We start from the raw sequence: 19,721 nt of genomic DNA on the forward strand, positions 1-19,721 counted from the left end.
GGAGCGTAGAATTAAGGAAGATGTGCTTGCTGTGAAGGGATGGACATGGTCAATTGCCATAAAAAGAACCAACATGCCCATAAAAAATCCAGAAAGAAAAAATCATAACAAAAAATATTATTATATACGGAGAGAGCCATCGAGTTTGAATACAAGATTATTAATGTATTACTATATTATAAAGTTTGAATTATTGTGCGAATGCAAATTAAATATATATAGTGTCCTGATCAATTTCTAAGAATATAGACAAGATGTAGGCGTTGTCCACAGCAAAAGTTGGTGTAACGTCAAGTGTCGGGGAGTTGCTTCATTTCTTCACCCAATTTACTTTCTTTTTTATTTCCCTTGCTGGTCTTCACCCACCCACTTACAATATTCATTTGGTTTCTATCAATCTATATATGGTTGGTTGTAGTGATTAGTGATTGATATTCATAGGGGTGATATTCACTGGCTGCATCCTGCATCGTTAACTTGAAATTATATTTGAAAAGAGTCCATCACATCTAACTTGGCCATGCACGTTTCTCTCATATTTTACATCTTAAATCTTATCATCATCTAACCATTTTTGTACCATTCCTAGCTAGTACACGCTAGAGCATATGTGTTTGACTTTCACAATAAGAATTTTTATGCCTAATTAGTGTAAACCACAATGAATCTCACCCATATCTTGATTAGGCCGTGTCAAGCCTTTTTGGCTAACAAAAAAACTCTAACCAATAATTTTGAAATATCCACTGGATTCATGGGACTTGGTCACTTCGTTGAAATAAGACAGTAAAAATTTTCATAATATTATAAACTACCAAACTTATTCTAAATCAAGATTTAGTTTTTTTTTTTTTTTTTTAATTTGTATATGAAATAAGTATTTTTTATAAGATTTTGACAAAACAATTTTACGTATTCAACTTTTGCTTATATATCATCTCTAACAAAATAATATGATGATGAATTTAATTTTTTGTGTGATATAAAAAACTTAAACTAATAATCATTTAATTAATACTTTAAGAGTAGGTATAAAAAGAAAATGTAATAGAGTTGTAGTAGAGCAAAGAGTGAGATGAGAGATCAATAGATTATAACGAGTAGGAGTTGTGAAGGAAAAGAGGAGAAGAAGGAATTATGAAAAGAATAAAATTAGTTTTACTATGTTTACTTGTAGAAATAAAGGTATATATATATTTTTTTAAAATTAATTTATATAATTTATTCACATCAAATAAGTTAAATACTCTTTATAAAGAAAGTTAGAGGTTGACCATGATCCTGGATTTTTGGGCTTGCTTGACACAGTTTCTAAGCAAAAACAGGTACCCTTTTCACCTTTTGATTTGAGTAACTCTGTTTGGTCATGGATAGCAGCAGGGGCCTTGGTAACATCCAAAGGTATATATTCAAATATTTTTTTGTTTCTTCACGTCCAAGTTAAGAGAACAGCCAAAGAAGAAGCAATTAATTTCTATCAAACTAAGATCCGGTAGAGTTAAACTGAGCTATAACCTCATCCAACTCCATCAATGTATTAATAAAAATCAAGGTGATTTACACTAAAACAAGCTCATCCTAAAAAGGGGTTGTTGAATTTAGAGGGGTGTTTGAGCAATTTCAAAAATTTCAGGGTGTTCACATCTGTTATTTTACATGTTTGTATGGCTTAATTAAAATGATTGATGTCTTGACTTTTGCTTGTATTGTGGCCAGTTTCACTATTAATGTGTGCATCTCCAGATTTAAATATCAAGCTCGTGCTTCTAATCCAAACAAACATATCAAACACATTTTAAAAAACATATAGAAATTCCAATACCCGAACGACTCTTGAGGGGGCTCCACTTTCAGCTTATATTCTACCTCTTCCCCACCGGACCCCACGGTTTCCTTTAATAGGGGAAAAAAAAATTCACTTAATTTAGAGTGACTGGAGGCATGGAAAATAACAGAAAATAACATGATGATCATGATTACCCTCTTCACAAGAACGTCAAGATCCTCCTCCTGTCAAGCATCCTACCACTTCAACTTTCAGATCCTTATGATCTTTGAGAAGATCATTACAAGCTCAATGCTTAAGATGCTACTCCAAGAGTACCATAGGTCCATAGTTGCCAAATTTGGTTCAGAATCCCCACATGATTCCCATAACCCATTTCATGAATTGCTGCTTCCTAAGCACGCGTCCATCAAAAAAATCAAACAATAAACTCAACAATAACTCAAAATTACCAATGAAATTAAATACTAAAAGTGTAAGTTCCTTTCTTGAACGAACCAGCTAGCAATTAGGCCCCAATAGCAATAATAATGAAAATAGTTCGTCCAAATCGTTTAACATGATCTGCATTTGACACTAGAAAATCCTAACAGAGTAATGCAAAATTCGTATTGAATTTTTTTTTTTTATGAAAATTAAGGATTGGATTGACTTCCTGCCTCCTGGTCTATCATAAGTCTATTACCTAATGTTACCAATTGTGGAATATAAATTTAATATGGAAACATAGGGATTTTTTTTTTTATTAAAAAAAAAAAAACAATTTATTAGAGGAGTGTAGATACTATATGAAGTGAAAGGTAGGAAACATACTCGACATGTGGGAGCTTTGTGCAAGGTTTATTTTCCTCACGGTCTGAAGATGCGTCTATTACTGGCGGTAATGTGAAGCTCTGTTAAAAAATTAGATGATATTTGGAACGGATATTTCGGTTTATTAGAAGTACTACTTATGACACTTTCTGAAATCTAAATAGCGGATTGATTTTAGCCTAAACTACAAATACGGAAAAGACATTTAATCCTTTCAAATATCCATTGAATTGACCAGATGCGATCACATGGTGACTGCGTTCAAGGGTCAACATGTGTCATTAGTTTTGGCCCTCATCATCTAATATTACACACAAGATTTTTCATTTAATTTCTTACACCTCTATTATATTTCAACTGAAAATTAGTAGGAATAAGAAAATTAAATAACTTCTTCAACTCAAACCACCCCCTTGTCCAACTTTTTCCACCTTCAGAACACGTTTATTAGTGTTTTCACGGTGAAACTCTAGTGTAGAGTGCATCCAGCTCAAACATTTAATTGGGATGCGAAGCACAAATTAATAGGTCTTGTGCTTATAAAATAGAGGATTTTCCTACATTTTTGATTTCTCATCTTGGGATCAACTTTAGAATTAAGAGATTGAATATTGAGGTTTTTAATATATATATATCGAATTAACTTTGGAGAATTAGAGCAAAATCTATACTTGAGAATTAATAGTTGGACGCTACATTAAAATCTGAGTCGCTCAATTAGAAGTTAGATGATAATTTATTGGCTTTAATTTCAATAATGAAATTCCAATAAGGTGGGTAGGATGTAGCGCCATAGATTTTAAAACCATTATTTTAGAGATATTAATTTGATGATAAGATAATTGGGTGATTTAAGAAATGAAGTAATTTAATTAGATAGATTAGATACCCAAAGAATTTATTTAGATCAAACTAATAATAGGTAATTAAGTTAAAATAATAATATATGGGTTAGTAGTATTAATTAAATATTGTGGGTTGAGTGTAAAAATGAGTATGTGGATTTTGTCGGTCGACGAATGAGTTTTGGCCCTCAATCCTCATCATCCAATATTACACAAACGACTTTCATTTAATTTTTTACACCTCTATTATATTTCAACAAAAAAAAAAATTAGCAGGAATCAGAAAATCAAATAATTTCTTCTACTCAAACCACTCCCTTTCCCAACTTTTTCCACCTTCAGAACGTGTTTGTTAGTCTTCTCACCGTGAAACGTTTTGGGGGTGCTGAGCCACCCCCAACTCCCAAGGGAGCACCACCACTGGTCCACTGCTGAGGTGGCCAACGAAAGGAATGCCCCTTTGTGACTTTTTTTTAAAAAAAGATTTTATGTAGAAAATTTAATTTTAAAATTTTAATTTCTAAAAAGTATTAATTCAAGGTGATGTGGCACTAAGTACTAACCGTCTACAGAAAATTTGGACAACAAACTCAAAGAGGAATCTTTCTCGAATTAACACAAAGTGAAGCAACGGAAGTTAGAATTATAAAAAGTGAGGATTATTTCAAATCGTGCCTTTTTTCAAGGATTTATGATGCATTATCCCTTAATTTTATCCCATATTTGAAGTGTTCATATGTTATTAATTTTTATCTCTACGGACTACAAGAAATATGGTCTTTAACAGCGACCAAAAGTAGTCGCTAAAGGATTAAATTTATGATAATTTAATCTAGACTTTCATTTTGATAATTTTTTTCCCTTTATAGTTCATTTTGTTTTAAACTACATCTATGGGAACCAATATTTAACAAGTTCCAATTTATAAAGATTAAACTTTATGAATTTCTAAATTTATTTGATGTGTGGGTTCATGCTATTGAGTAATCTAATATGGTTCAAAATGATCTTATGAACATTTTTCATTTTTGGTAGTTAATTAATAAATTAAGTGAGGGGAAGGAAATTGGTTATGTGAACAACTGCCAATTTGAGCCTTATACGACCTGCTCACGAGCTTAACCGAGTCAAGCCGAACTTGCTTCGTTTAATATTCGAGCCAGTATTTGTGTTCACAAAATGCCTCATTTAATAATCAAATTGAGCACGAACCGAGCTTATACGAGTCGAGTCCGAGCTCGCTCGCGAGGGTTTCGCTCACTTAATTAACAGCCTTAAATTTATTAATAATGGTATGGAGTGGAGAGAGCTACCTATTTTGAATACAAGATGATTAATGTATTATAAAGTTTGAATTATTGTGCGAATGTAAATTAAATATGGTGTCCTCATCAATTTCTAAGAATACAGACAAGATGTAGGCGTCGTGATGCATAAGAATACAAATTAAAGTTGGTGTAACGTCAAGTGTCGGGGAGATGTTTCCTTCATCCACCCAATTTACTTTCTTTTTATTTCCCTCGCCGGCCTTCACCCACCCACTTACAATATTCATTTGGTTTCTATCAATCTATGGTTGTCTAGGGTGTGCTTTATTTTCTCTAAAGAAATTCTCAAAGTGTCCTAGTTGTACACGCTAGAGCATATGTGTTTAACTTTCACAATAAGAATTTCTATATCTAATTAGTGTAAACCATCATACATTTCACCATATCTTGAGATGAGGCAGTTTCAGGCCTTTTTAGCTCAAAAAACCCTTAACCAATAGTTTTCAAATATCCACCGGATTCACGAGACATGGTCACCTAGTTGAAATAAGATAGTATTTCATCAACCAAACAAATTTTCATAATATTATAAACTACCAAACTTATTCTAAATCAAGATTTAGTTTTGTTTAATCTTTATATGAAAATAAGTATTTTTTATAAGATTTTGACAAAACCCTTACTAATTAAACAATTTTACGTATTCAACTTTTTCTTATATATCATCTCTATCAAATAATATATATGATGATGCATTTAATTTTTTGTGTGATATAATAAACTTAAACTAATAATCATTTAATTATGTAATAGAGTGGCAGTAGAGCAAAGAGTGAGATGAGACATCAACAGATTATAAAGAGTACGTAGGAGTTGCAAAAAGAAAAAGAGGAGAAGGAGGAATTACGAAAGAATAAAGTTAGTTTTACTATGATTACTTGTAGAATTCCTCTGCACGGCAGCTCCCTCACGCGTGAGGGAGCTGCCGTGCAAAGAAACACATTTCTCTGCACCATGGCTGGCCACTCCCTTTCTTCTTTTCTCAATTCTCTCTTTCTCTTCTTTTCTCCAGCTCTAGCTCCCATTTCTCCATTTAATTTTCTCAGTCTCTCCCTCTTCTTTTCGATCTCCGTGGTGCAGATCTGCACCATGGTTTGAGTTTTTGAAAATATTTCAAAAACTCAAACCGAAAACATCTTCAAAACATCAAAACCAACCATCAAGAAATCAAAAAAATCAATCTGAAAAGCCCAACAAATCTTCTTATCGATCTTCTCCTCTTCTTCTTCTTCTTCTTCTCTTCTCCTTTTTTTTCTATTTTTTTCTTCTTTCTTCTCTTCTCCTTTTCTTTTTTTTCTTCTCTTCTCCTTTTCTTTTTCTTCTTCTTCTCCTTTCTTCGATCTGCTGCATGCTTCTCAATTTTTCCCCTTCACCTTCTGTTTTTCTTCATCCTTTAGAGGTGCCGTGCATACTGCACAGAAGCAAGGAGATTGAGACAGGAGAGAGAATGTGCTCGGAAAAAAAAATGAAGAGGTAAAAAATAATAAGTGGGAAAAAGTTGAGGGGGGAAATAAAAAGAGGGAAAGAAGTTCAAAATCCCACCTATTGGGGGCTAATCGAGGTAATTTTCTGATGTGCCATATATATATAATTTCCTGACGTGCAACACCTGGCACGTCAGAAATAAATATAAAATTATATATATATATAATTTTCTGACGTGGTACTGTAGCACGTCATAAATTTTCTGACGTGACACTGTGTCACGTCAGAATTTTCTGACGTGGCACATTCCAATGTCAGAAAAATTCTGACGTGGTAAATGTGGCCACGTCAGAAAATATATAATTTTTTGAAATTGCTAAATCTGTAATAATTTTCTGACGTGGGAATAGTACCACGTCAGAATTTTCTGACGTGTTTGTTTTAACACGTCAAAAAATTCTGACGTGGTACTATTCCCACCTCATAAAATTATTTTCTGACGTGGTAAAATTCCCACATCAAAATATTGCTGACGTGGCAACAAAATATTTACTGTAACCACGTCAGAAAATCCCATTTTTTTGTAGTGGGAGTGTTTTGTATATATAATTAAAGACTTGTTTAAACAGCATCGTTTGTAATTGTGTATTGTCTTTTTCAGGACTGACCTAATTTTTGAAACAATCTGAAACCGTAAAACTGAAATTTTGAAAGTTTGAGAATCATTTGCCACTTACAGATGCAGGTAATGTCGATGCCCTCATGCTTCTGATGAGTAGTTGAGGGTGGGCATTTAGGATCTTCAAAAAAACAAATTACTGGAAGTAAGGGAAAAATAACCTGACGCTCAAAAAGCTCAACCACAGCGAAGGTTGCCACTAATTCTGTTAAAGACATTTACCCACTTCCGTTCAACAACTTCAATTTCAAAGCATTTGCTTATTTAACTGTACACAAGATGAGCAGAAATCCACAAGAAGTTCTAGTCACTATACTGTCTATACATAGATGTTGCACCTATTTACATCTCTGACCCTAAGATACCAACATAGAAATAGTTGAAAACAATCACATAAAAAACATAACAAAAGAAACACCCTTGCCTTACAAGTAACATGAACCAAAACCCTGGGTGTGTTCAATTTTAAGCAACTGGAGGGCGTAATACATGATCCTGTGATGTGTCAACTACAGCAGGTGCCATGAATTGCCATGTTGGGACAACCAATGAAAGGCATCAGCTTGAGCAGAAAATGTACCCAACATTGCAGAGGGATGAGGCAGGGAGCCTGGTTGAGCACTCATTGCTTTCACTTGCTCCTCCAACTTCTCTTTGCCCGCCTTGAGCCTCTGCTTCTCATTGCGAAGCTCATTCTTCTCAGCCTGCACAAGAAAAGGGAAAGCTAATATTATATCTTCGCATCCTTTTAAATGTTGAATAAGCAATGATGTGCAAATTTTTAAGGATAGACCATCAAGCGGTTCAATTTGCTTTTGCTTATCTCCACTATTAAGCCTATTGATGATGCAAGGCCATGTGTCAAGTCTCACCTATTAAGAAAAAATTTAAGTCTACCCGTGGAAGGGAAGTGTTACATCAATCAGGAAATGCAGCAACTAAGGCCATGTGTTAACAGAACAATTGAAGGGGTACAAAGTAATGCGGAAAGTTCAATTGTACAACCGATGTCTTTTGACTCTTTGGTCAAGTGTTTATTAATATCATGGAAAATTTTAGAAAAAAAGAAGTTGACGTACTGTCATAAATCATAATGTTCAAGATATATACCAATTATTTATAAAGATAAAAAGTAATTGCATGCAATTTTATAGGTTTCTTTTTGCTGAATTGAAAAGTTCAGAATTCACATATATGGAGAAGATGATATAATTAGGAAAACAAGACAACTTACAGAAAAATGAAATTAGTGGGTGATATGCAGATCTGAAAGTATCTCTATGTTAGTATTCAAAGCTCTGTTTTAATATATTCGAAGCTCCTGTTGCTTCCTGCATAGTCAGATAGAATAAAATGAACATTGTGCTTCTAATCCAAACAAAGCTACCAAACACATTTTAAAAAACAAATATAGAAATCTGGATAAATGCCCAAATGATTATTGAGGGGGCACCACTTCCAGCTCTACCTCTTTCCCAGGGTTTCTTTTAAGAGTGAAAAAAAAAAAAAAAAAAAAAGCCTGCGCTTTAGACTCCTCCTTTCTTGGACTCAGTTGTGAAATGAGACTTTTTGAGTAAGGAGTGAGTTGAGTGAAAACAGCACGATATCAAGGCAAGTGGAAGTGGAAGCATGGAAACCAAGATGAAGAGGATGGAACAATTTGAATGATCACTACAAGCCCAATCCTGAACATGCTATTCCAGGAGTATTGTAGTTTCCAGGTTTGGTTTTCCAACCACAATATCGAGATGTCTTTTAAGAGATCAACAAAGCAGAAGAGGCGTCACATCGATCCTCAACGCAGTTTGGAGTGAAAAATCAAGTTCCAGTAGATTTTGCTTTTTTTTATTTTGCTTTTTTTTTTTTTTTTTTTTTCATCTGAAATGTAAATTTCATCCATTAATTCAACAAAATCTACATTTGACACTGATAAAATCCTAACACAGTAATGCAAAATTTGTATTAAATTTTTGTCCAAATTTGGGATAGGGTTGACTTCCCTGATCTATTATAAGTCTTTTACCTAATACATGATGCTACCGTTCGTAGAAATTAAATTGCAAATGGAAACACAAGAAATATTTAAAAAAGGACAAGAAAACAATACTGGAAATGCCATTGAAGTGAAAGTTAGGAAACAAAATGTAAAAGTTAGAGCTTTGTACAAATCTAATTGTCGGCAAGGTTCGAAGAAGCGTCTATACGTAAAACCTTTAATTGTTCCTGCATATGAAATCAAATATGATATATATCAAAAGCCTCATAGAGTAAAACGAAGAAGAAAATTACTGTCTAATTGAAGAATTAAAAACCTGATAAATTTGGCAAGTTTGGCTTGCGTTCCACTCTATACCATTACCATCTCCGCCATTTTGAAAGTTTGGAACGTGAGAAATCTTTGGCCAATCCTCTCCCATTCTTTGTTCACATCTTTCCTCCAAGCGAGAACATTTCACAATTATCAAACGACGTAAAGAGGTGAGGCGGTGCATACCTTCGGGCAATGATATTAAATTCGGACAATTTACGATTCCAAGCTCCTAAAGTGAAGTGAGATATCCTATCCACTCTGGCAAAGATGCCAAACTAGGATAGTCCATAATTTGAAGCCCTTGGAGAGTGGTAACATCTCTAAGCTCTCTTGGGAGAGAAACCAATTTGGAACATCTATTATGGATAGATGACCAAATCTTGTAGGTCCAAGGCATCCTGCGCCATCTTCATTCTCATTGCTGAGAAGTTCCTTGCAGCGAAGAATAGACAGATTTTCAAGTGAGGTGAGATGTTGAAAGAGGGGAGACATGGATATTCGCATTTTACAACAATTGAGATCAATATGAGCACTGCACTAACAAGAGACACATAAACAGAGTGGATGGCTAACATGATCTTCAATTCCAGTCAGCAAAACAACTGATTTCACTTGAAGACAAGCAAGCATTCTCACTGCCTTTCGAGATTAAAATGCTTTCAAGCAAGTGGAAGAAACCTGAAAATGCAAAATACTTGTTAGGTGGCATTTAATGACAGCTAGGATTTTTGATCATGTCTTTTAAGTTCTAAATGCTAATAAAAGTTGCTCAACAAATTGTAGGCAGAATAGTATTTAAAAATTCAAAATAATATGGTTAATTGAATGTCCACTTTCACAGGCTCAGCATGCTTGCACCATTTACTCACCCGATCTTCCTCATCATGAAAGTGCTTTGTATAGTTTCCATTGTTTTGAGTACAAGTGAGGCTGACATATGCCATAATATTGTAGAAATCCCCCAATGATTCTCACATCCACTTCATCAATTGATGATTTTTTATGCAAGTCTCTGCTGACCATCAAAAAACCAAATAATAAACTCAACAATAACTCAATTTTCCAATGAAAACAGTAAAAAGGTAAAATCAATCCATCAACAATGACTCCAGTAACAATAATAATAAAAAGAATCTCTCTAAATATGCAATTGATTATGAGAATACTAAGAGTTATGCAAAAAATTTATTGAGTTTCTATGAAAATTTGGGATGGGTTTGACTTCCCTGGTCTATCATAAGTCCTTTATCCAATACCGATCACTGGCATTTAAACAGAGCATTTTTAAACACATAGAGAGAACGAGAGAGAGAGAGAGAGAGAGAGAGAGAGAGCATACTTCTGCGTCACTCTCTGCTGATTCCACATCAATGTTGAGATCAGCAATAATATTGATGATTTCTACCAGTAATCCAGGTCTATCAGCTGTCTCTATATAAAGTAAGCTGTAAACTAGAGAGAAAAATGCATAATAAGACGATGGATCAATGCACCCATTCTTTGCAAACAATTATCAAACTTCATTCAAAGTATGACCTCCTCTTTGGTCCACAAGAGAAACATAAAAATGAAGAACAAATTATAAGCTAAAGGACAACTTAATCATAAGTAGAAAACCTCCTCTTAGATCCATCTTCCTTCACTTGTATCTGAGTTGCAATATCACATCAAGCAGCAGAACAAAGTCACAAACTTCAGTTCAACTTTGTAAAGTTACAAAAAAGCACATGAAATCGAAGTTGGTTAAGCTAACTAGATCATAGCCATGAAAACTCTGATTGATCCCCACTGTATTACAAATTATACTTTCTATTGAATAAGCCTCAACCATGGCACCACATGGAAAAAGAGGAGAATATTTGATCAATAAATAGAGGACTAATCAATGGAGCCAAACTTGAAACATCCTCTGAAGAAGATGGGAAAACATGATCAAACAGTTGCTGCTCAAGCTGACAGACCAGCAATTTATGTCAGTTTTTATCAAAATTATGTAACTATCACATACTCCATTCAAAATCACAAAGTTGTTCCCATTTTTCTTGCTCATCAAATAACAGAGGAAGGCATAAAAATATAAATGGATTTCCAATACATATTATCTCATCAAGGGACATAAAGTATCATGCATTCAGAGTATAAGAATAAATCTTAGAGGGAAAAATGCAGTTTACCTCCTGAAGTTTCAGGATTTTTTTAATTTTAACCCCAAAGTTAAAAAATTGGCAATCTATCCCCCTGAAGTTTCAAAAATTGGCAATTTAAACCATCCGTTTAATTTTTCCATCTAAATTGACAGAAATCTATGAAATTACATCATTACCCTTAGGCTTTTTTAAAAAAATTTCAGTCAAATTTAACGGAAATTAGTAACGGAAGGTTTAAATTGCCAATTTTTGAAACTTCAGGGGGGTAGATTGCCAATTTTTGAACTTTATGGTTAAAATTGAAAAATCCTTGAAACTTCAGGGGGGTAAACTGCATTTTGCCCATTCTTAAATCTACCCCATAATCATAAGATACCCAAGTATTTTACATTAACAAAATGGATAATAACTCCTAATATTCAAACACTAGTTGTGCATGTCCAGATTTAAATATCAAGATCGTGCTTCTAATCCAAACAAAGCCATCAAACACATTTTAAAAATCATATAGAAATCCGGGAAAATACCCAAACAACTCTTGAGCCCAACTCCCAGCTCCCCACCTCTTTCCCAGGGTTTCCTTCAAAAGGGCAAAAAAGAAGACCTTCATTTTAAAGCTCCCTTCTTGGCCTCTGTTGTGAAATGATATTTTTTCGATCAAGGAAGGAGTGAGTTAAGTGAAAAGGACACAATTCCAAGGCAAGAGGAAATGGAACATGGGACCAGGGGCAAAGACATAAAAGTTACAGGCCAACACGTAGAAGAGGAATTGTCTCCTTTTCGGCAATTGACATGGAGCACCCTTTTCACAAACGCCTCCTGATCCACTCCAAGGCTAATATCTACTGCTTCAGCTTTCAGCACCTTATGATCTTTGAGAAGATAATTAAAAGACCAAGCCTTAAGATGATATTCCAGGAATCATACAGATTTTTCTTAATTTTTCCATCTCAAATTCCCAACTTCTCAACTTAATGCTTAGCTGCAGAGTGAAAAAGTTTCGAGTTGGCTCCAAATCTTAAATCCATGAATGCCAGTGCTTCAATTGTATCTGCATATGAAATCCGATAAATCAGAAATTCTCTAAAATCATAAATCAAAAATGCTTCAATTGCTTCAATTGTTTCTGCAAGTGAAATAAGGAAGAAGGAATAGCATTTGACATTTTAACATTGGTATACGTATCACTAGTACAATTCCACCATTAGATAAAAGAGAGAAACTCAATTACACCAAGTCTCTTTGAAGAAATGAATTTGTCTTATCTAAACAGATTGTAGAAATATCCACATGATTCCCACAACCCATTTCATAAATTGCTGCTTTTGATCAAAAAACAAAGGGATAACTTCAGAAAACCCCCCTGAAGTTCCAGCCGATTTGAAAAGACCCCCCTGAATTTCCAAAACTCTCATTTAAGCCCTCTGAACTTCCATTTTCTCTCACTTTGGACCCCTTTAACATTAAACTACGTCGTTTTGAATGTTTTATACCCATTTTACCCTTCCCCAAAACTACGTCGTTTTGTGTCCTAAAATTACCCAGCCTAAAACGACGTCGTTTTAGGCATTAATTTTTATTTTTTTAAAAAAAGAAAAAATTAAAAATTAAAAAAAAAAAATTTAAAAAAAAAAAAAAAAAAAAAAAAAAAAAAACTGGGGTGGCTTCAGCCACCCCCTTGGCCAAAATGGGGTGGCCGAACCACCCCATTTTTGGCCAAGGGGGTGGCAGAGCCACCCCCTGGACGGTCTGGGGGTGGCCGGACCACCCCCTTGGCCATGGGGGTGGTCCGGCCACCCCCAAAAGGGTTAAAAAAAAAAAAAAAAAAAAAAAACGGGGGGGCGGGGGGGTGCATATGGGGTGGCCGGACCACCCCCAAGGGGCTGGGGGTGGTTTCGGCCACCCCATACGGCCGGTATGGGGTGGCCGAAACCACCCCAGCCCCTTGGGGGTGGTCCGGCCACCCCCAAAAACACCCCATCCCTTTTTTTTTTTTTTTTTTTTTGGGGCCAAGGGGGTGGCCGGACCACCCCCTTGGCCATGGGGGTGGCTCGACCACCCCCAGATCGGCCAGGGGGTGGCTGTAGCCACCCCCTTGGCCAAAAATGGGGTGGTCCGGCCACCCCATTTTGGCCAAGGGGGTGGCTGAAGCCACCCCCGTTTTTTTTTTTTTTTTTTTTTTTTAATTTTTTTTTTTATTATATATATATTTTACTTTTTTTAATTAAAAAAAAAAATTATGCTTAAAACGACGTCGTTTTGGGCTGGATATGTGTTGTGATTTTAGGACACAAAACGACATAGTTTTGAGGAAGGGTAAAATGGGTATAAAACATCCAAAACGACGTAGTTTAATGTTAAAGAGGTCCAAAGTGAGAGAAAACCAAAGTTCAGGGGGTCTAAGTGAGAGCTTTGGAAATTCAGGGGGGTCTTTTCAAATCGGCTGGAACTTCAGGGGGGTTTTCTGAAGTTATCCCAAAAACAAAATAATACATTCAACTATAACCCAAAAATTTTCAATGAAAATAATAAAAATGTAACTTTTATCCGTTCGTTCAACAGAATCTACATTTGACACTGAGAAAATCCTAACACAGTAATGCAAATTTGTATTAAATTTTTGTGAAAATTTGGGATGGGATTGACTCAGTGGCGGAGCCAGAGAATTTATATTGGGGATGTCGCTAAAATTTTTTTTGTGTCCTAAAAAATTTGGTAATTCATACAATATATGCATTATAACAAAATATCTATAAAAATTCGTGCTTAAATTAATATATTAAAAATGTAACATGTCGGCACTATATGAAAAAAACACTTCCATTTCCAATACAAAAGTGTTTAGTTTGCTAGAGACATGAGCAACAACAACAAAAAGCTAAACAAGAACTTCAACAAACAAAGTAACCATTCAAGATATTATCTAACTATCAGAAACACATAATAATACAAACTACTTACCACTTATGAAATAAACTTGAGCACAATTAATCGTGTCTAAGAAAAATTAGTGCCTTTCAGTGAATCAGTGGTATCTTAAGGGATTTCTTGAAAACAAACCAAACACAATAAGGTCTAGCCAAATGCTGTAAACCAATAAAAACAAATAATGAATTAGAAAAAGAAATGATTGAACACACAAAAAAAAAAAAAAAAAAAAAATTATCTTCTAAATTGTCTACTAAACTTTCTCCCACACTAATTAATTTTAGTACTTCTATTTTAGTTTAAATTGTATTCTAAACTTTCTCACCATAATTTTTTTAAAAAAAAATTTCACCTCCTCACACCTACTCCTCTATTTATTTATTTGTTTCTTCCTTAAAATTCCACTTCACACCTTCTACCTTCTAGATTTTAATGCTTACATTTACTCTGTTCATTTATTTTTTTTCTTCCTTCAAATTCCACAAACTCACCCTTCTACAATCTAAATTCTAACCGCCTATCTTCATCTTGTTGTCTTAGTTCTCCTCACCTTCTAGAATCTAATGCCTTTCTTTTCTCTTTAATATATATTTTTTTTACCTTAAAACTCACAATTCTACTGTCTACAACTATTTCTTTTATTATTATTATTATTTTCCTTCCTTCAACTTCAGTCTTCAACTCACGCGCAAGCCAACTACTCAGAGAAAAAAAAAAAAATCGCGCAAGTCACAGCCTACTCCTTGCACGGTTTTTTTTTTTTTTCTTAAAAAATTTCATTCTTATCTTTTAACCACTCATTTCTTATCTTCTATTTCCAATTTTTCACCTTTCACGAGACAAGAGTCCTCATTGCTCACTCCTCACCAACTCACCTCCTCACTCCTCACCAGACGCACCTCTTCTCTTCCCCTCTCAAGACTAAGCCTTCAAAGTTCAAACAAATGAACAATCAAACATGAAACACCCACTGGGATTACTACTACACAGTGCAGTGTGCCGTTGGGGTGCCGTGGGTTACGTGGGTAGAAAAAAAAAAAATTAAATCCACGGCACCCCCAAAGACCAACGTGGCTCCGCCACTGGATTGACTTCCCTCATCTATTAATTATAAGTCTTTTACCTAATACGTGATGCTACCGTTTGTAGAATTTAAATTTCAAATGGAAATGAAAGAAATGTTGAAAAACTAAAAGAAGAAAACAATACTGGAAATGCTATTGAAGTGAAAGATAGGAAAAAATACTGTAAATGTTCGAGCTATCTGATTGTCTCAAGAAGCGTCCATATGTGAAACTAAATTCTTCCTGCATATGAAATCAATAAGATATATATCAAAAGCCTGACAGAGTAAAATAAAGAGGAACAACAAGAAGAAGAAAAATTATTGTCTAATTGGTGACTTAAAAACCTCAAGATATTGGCGAATTCGGCTTGCTATCCATTCTTTGAGATTACCATCACTGCCTTTACAAAAGTTTGGGACGTGAGCAATCTTTGGCCAATCCTCTCCCGTTCCTTGTTCACATCTTTCCTCCAAGCAAGGACACTCCGCAATTGTCAAACGACGTAAAGAGGTGAGGCGGCGCATACCTTCGGGCAGTGATATTAACTTCGGACAATTTACGACTTCAAGCTCCTGAAGTGAAGTAAGATCGCCTATCCACTCCGGTAAAGACACCAAACTAGGGCAAACCATAATTTGAAGCCCTTGCAGAGTGGTAACATCTCTAAGCTCTCTTGGGAGAGAAACCAAATTTGGAACGCCAATGATAGATAGATGACCAAATCTTGTAGGTCCAAGGCCATGTGCGCCATCTTCATTCTCATTGCTGGAAAGTTCTTTGCAGCGAAGAATAGTCAGATTTTCAAGTGAGGTGAGATGTTGAAAGAGTGGAGAAATTGATATTCTCATTTTACGACAATCCAAAATCCCCAGGGTCTTAAGAGAAGTGAGGTTCTGTAGCCACTCTAGTGGCAGATATTCAAGTTGCTCTAATTCCATAAGATAAAGATACTTCAATTTGGGGAGATCGGAAAGGGGAGAGGGAGAGGAGGGTGTTGTTAGAGACATCATAGGGCAATTCTTTATACATAAAAAAGAAAGGGAAGGAAATGAAGGGAATAATGGAAGATGATCTGTTTCCCTCGTCTTTCGCCATCCCCTGAACTTTGGCAAATCACCAAGTCTAAGAATTTTGAGCGGAGAAGAGGACACGTCACTACCATCATTGCTTATATACTCCAGCTCACTTAAGTCACTAAGAAAAAGACGCTTGAGAAAAGGGAATCGGTTCAATGGTGGGATATGTTGAAGCCATTTACAATCCGATATTAGAATAGAAGTCAAATTTGAGAGCGAGGACACCCAACTAGATAGCCTCACACCTGCATACCCAACTATAGATAATAATTTCAAATTTAGGTGCGGCCGAAGGTTTTGCAATAGTTGTTCATCATTTGCAATTGCCTTATCACTTTCATCACTAGGTTCTGGGTCCCACTCTAAAATCAGCCATTGAAGATGTCGCTTCCTCTCCAAGTTTGCAGCCTTTGCTTTTGATGGAGAATATCTCGAGTGCTCTAAACCCTTGATCCATAAATCTCCTCTCAACTCATCTAAACCATCCAGCTCCCCTAGCCCACCCTTTGGCTTGGAAAGAAAACTTTTTTTCTTCCCTAAAATGTATAGCGACAATGTTTGGAGAGCAATCAATTTTCCCAGTCCATGAGGCATATGAGTCAAGCTATCACACCCTTCTAGCCCAAGATGCCTGAGGCTGATTAAGTTTCTAGTCTCTTCTGGCAATTCTTTAAGCCCACGACAAAACTCAAGTCTTAGTGTTTGCAAATTCTGCAATTTAGTTATAGAAGCAGGGAGTAGTTTGATATCTTCATTCCTAGACAGATCTAGAAATCTTAAATGCTCTAACTTTCCAATGGAATTCGGCACTTTTTGAATATTCGACCGACTCAAATTCAAAGCACGCAAGCATTTAAAACTTGAAATAAGTGTATTAGAGACTGGCTTATTCAACTCAAGTACTGAATTGTTCAAGTTAAGCACATCATCAAATCCTGGAAGTATTGGAATGCGTAGAAGAAGTGTTCTCATTTTGTTAGGCTTGGGCAAAAGAGCAGGAATATCTGGTAATGAATCTGAAGAATGAAATGCCACATGACGAGTTCTTCCAACTACTTTTTCTCTATCTGGATATAAAATTGTGCACTCCTCACCTGCTACTAACTGTGCAAGATCGTGAATAAGGTCATGCATTTTGCACTTTCCTATTTCACCAAATATATCTCTTTGTACGTCTTGGAAAAACGACCTCCAAAGCAAATCCATAAAATATTCATGACCAATATCTTCAAGATGTCTATTTCCATATGATGAATGAAGAAAGCCTTGAGCTATCCATAACTGAATCAACACCTTCATTTCAATTTCATAATCTTTTGGAAACAACGAACAAAAGGCAAAACATTGCTTTAAGTGTGATGGGAGATGATCATAACTCAACTTAAGTATTGGAAAAATATCATTTTCTTGTTGAGTTATTTTGTAAAGATCATGGTTTTTAAAGTACAACCAATCATCTTCTGAATTTTTGAAATATAATAGACTCCCAATGCTCCTTATAGCAAGAGGAACTTGTGCACACTTTTGTATGATCTCCCTTCCAATTTCTACTAGCTTTGGATTATTTGGCTCTTCCCCGTTTTTAAATGCCATTTTCTTAAATAAATTCCAAGAACTGCTTTCAGATAAACCTCTCAAAGGATATGGTGAAACTGTACCTGTAATCTCTGCAATCTTTTCGCTACGTGTAGTAATCAAAACTTTGCTTCCTCTTAGGCCACCCACTAACAACTTTTCTAAGTTGGACCATGTACCACGATTCTCATTCCACACATCGTCTAAAACAAGTAAATATCGCTTCCCATCAATTTTTGCTCGAAGCTCACTTTGCAATGGATCCATCTCAAGGCTTTTAGGTCTCTCCTTAGTCGCTGATTCTATAAGCTTTACAATGATAGTTTTTACGTCAAAAGGATCAGAGACACATGCCCACATCCTCAGGTCAAAATGTCTTCGAACCTCCTCGTCATTGTACACATACTGAGCAAGCGTGGTCTTTCCTTGTCCACCAATCCCAACTATGGGAATTATGGAAACATTCTTCTCATTCATATTGGGATCGAATAACAGCTTTTTAATAGACTCCTTATCATCCTCTCTCCCAATGACATCTTCCCCATGTACAAATGAGTGTGTATCTTGTCTTTTCATATGCTCAAACTGTGTCGCTGTGGTGTGCTCATTGAAGCCAAATTTGATCCTATCAGTTGCAATTTCATCCAGTCTTGCCCTAACTACCTTGATCCTATGACCCATTTTAAAGCCATATACAAGCTGGTTCGATTTGGAAAAGAAGATGCGTACCTGTAATACTCCCAAATATTTAGTACGGTCCATTGCGAAAAGTTAAACATTTTTTGGGTTATATGTGTAATTAAGGAAAATATGAAGGTCATGTTTGTAATTGTTGTAAGTTTAAGTTGGAGTTTTTTTTTTTTTTTTGGTTGTTTTACTTACAACCATCCATTCTAATCCGTTCACGGTGATAGTTTTAGAATTCCCTTACCATTGAATAGTTGGGTTTATAATGGGGGCCGATAATTTATGTGACTTTTTCCAGACGCCATTTGCTCCTTGGAAAGATGTCGCAACTTAATTAACCGTACATTTTTTGCATATGGTTAGTACTCTTACAAATGAGACTGTTTTTTGTAAGACTCTATTTATAGCAGTTGTAAGGATAAAGAAAACAGACAAAACAATGGAATATAAAAACATCTATATATGTCAAAATGATACATGAAAACATTGTTACAGTAACGTCCCATATTTGATATAAGTTAGTATGAGTTTTAGCCCAATGTCTTGGGCTTTAGATAAATGAACCAATGTTATTGGCCCTAGTGAACTTAATAAAAATTGGATCAAAGACCCTAAAAGAGATTATAAGAGATAATTAATTTCTTAACCTAATGGACTAATCCATGGCATAGTCTTATCCCTAATGATGGGCATAATTTAATGTTTCATTCATAATTTTGTAAGATGATAGTTTATAACCAGAAAGCAATTTAAGTCTATGTGTACAAGATGTGTTGATCTTTTTGGAAGAAAATATTGTCCTTTAAAAATGACGTTTATAATGATGTTCATTCATGAAATAGACATAGGATCTAATACCAAAAGCCAAAAGCCAGAAACTTTTATAGCCAAAAACCTCTTTTCAATGGCTCATTTGAGTGGTAAAAACCTTCTAAACATAACCCTCAAGCGGTGTTAAGACTATATCAAGAAAATAAGTAATTTCTCATATATGGCATCAAGAAGAGCTTTGGGTTAAATCTGGAAATTAAACTTTCAGTCCATGGCATGTTTA

General features: G+C 35.2%; 1 protein-coding gene and 1 long non-coding RNA gene across 2 annotated transcripts; both read right to left on the bottom strand.

The window, feature by feature from the left end:
- Positions 1–10,135: 10,135 nt before the first annotated feature.
- LOC148582963 (uncharacterized) lies at positions 10,136–11,300 on the bottom strand. Its single transcript, XR_015909534.1, has 3 exons — positions 10,805–11,300; positions 10,527–10,632; positions 10,136–10,199 (listed from the first exon to the last, which is right to left on the bottom strand). It is a non-coding gene; the product is annotated as an uncharacterized LOC148582963 (long non-coding RNA).
- Positions 11,301–15,620: 4,320 nt separating this feature from the next.
- LOC148582964 (putative disease resistance protein RGA3) lies at positions 15,621–18,265 on the bottom strand. Its single transcript, XM_088512008.1, has one exon. It carries the CDS (start codon positions 18,245–18,247, stop codon positions 15,647–15,649), a length of 2,601 nt encoding a protein of 866 aa, XP_088368134.1. The 5' UTR covers positions 18,248–18,265; the 3' UTR covers positions 15,621–15,646.
- Between the last annotated feature and the right edge of the window lie 1,456 nt (positions 18,266–19,721).

This window comes from Corylus avellana, assembly GCF_965113065.1.
Source record: "Corylus avellana chromosome 5 unlocalized genomic scaffold, dhCorAvel1.hap1.2 SUPER_5_unloc_3, whole genome shotgun sequence".
Classification (NCBI taxonomy): Eukaryota; Viridiplantae; Streptophyta; class Magnoliopsida; order Fagales; family Betulaceae; genus Corylus; species Corylus avellana.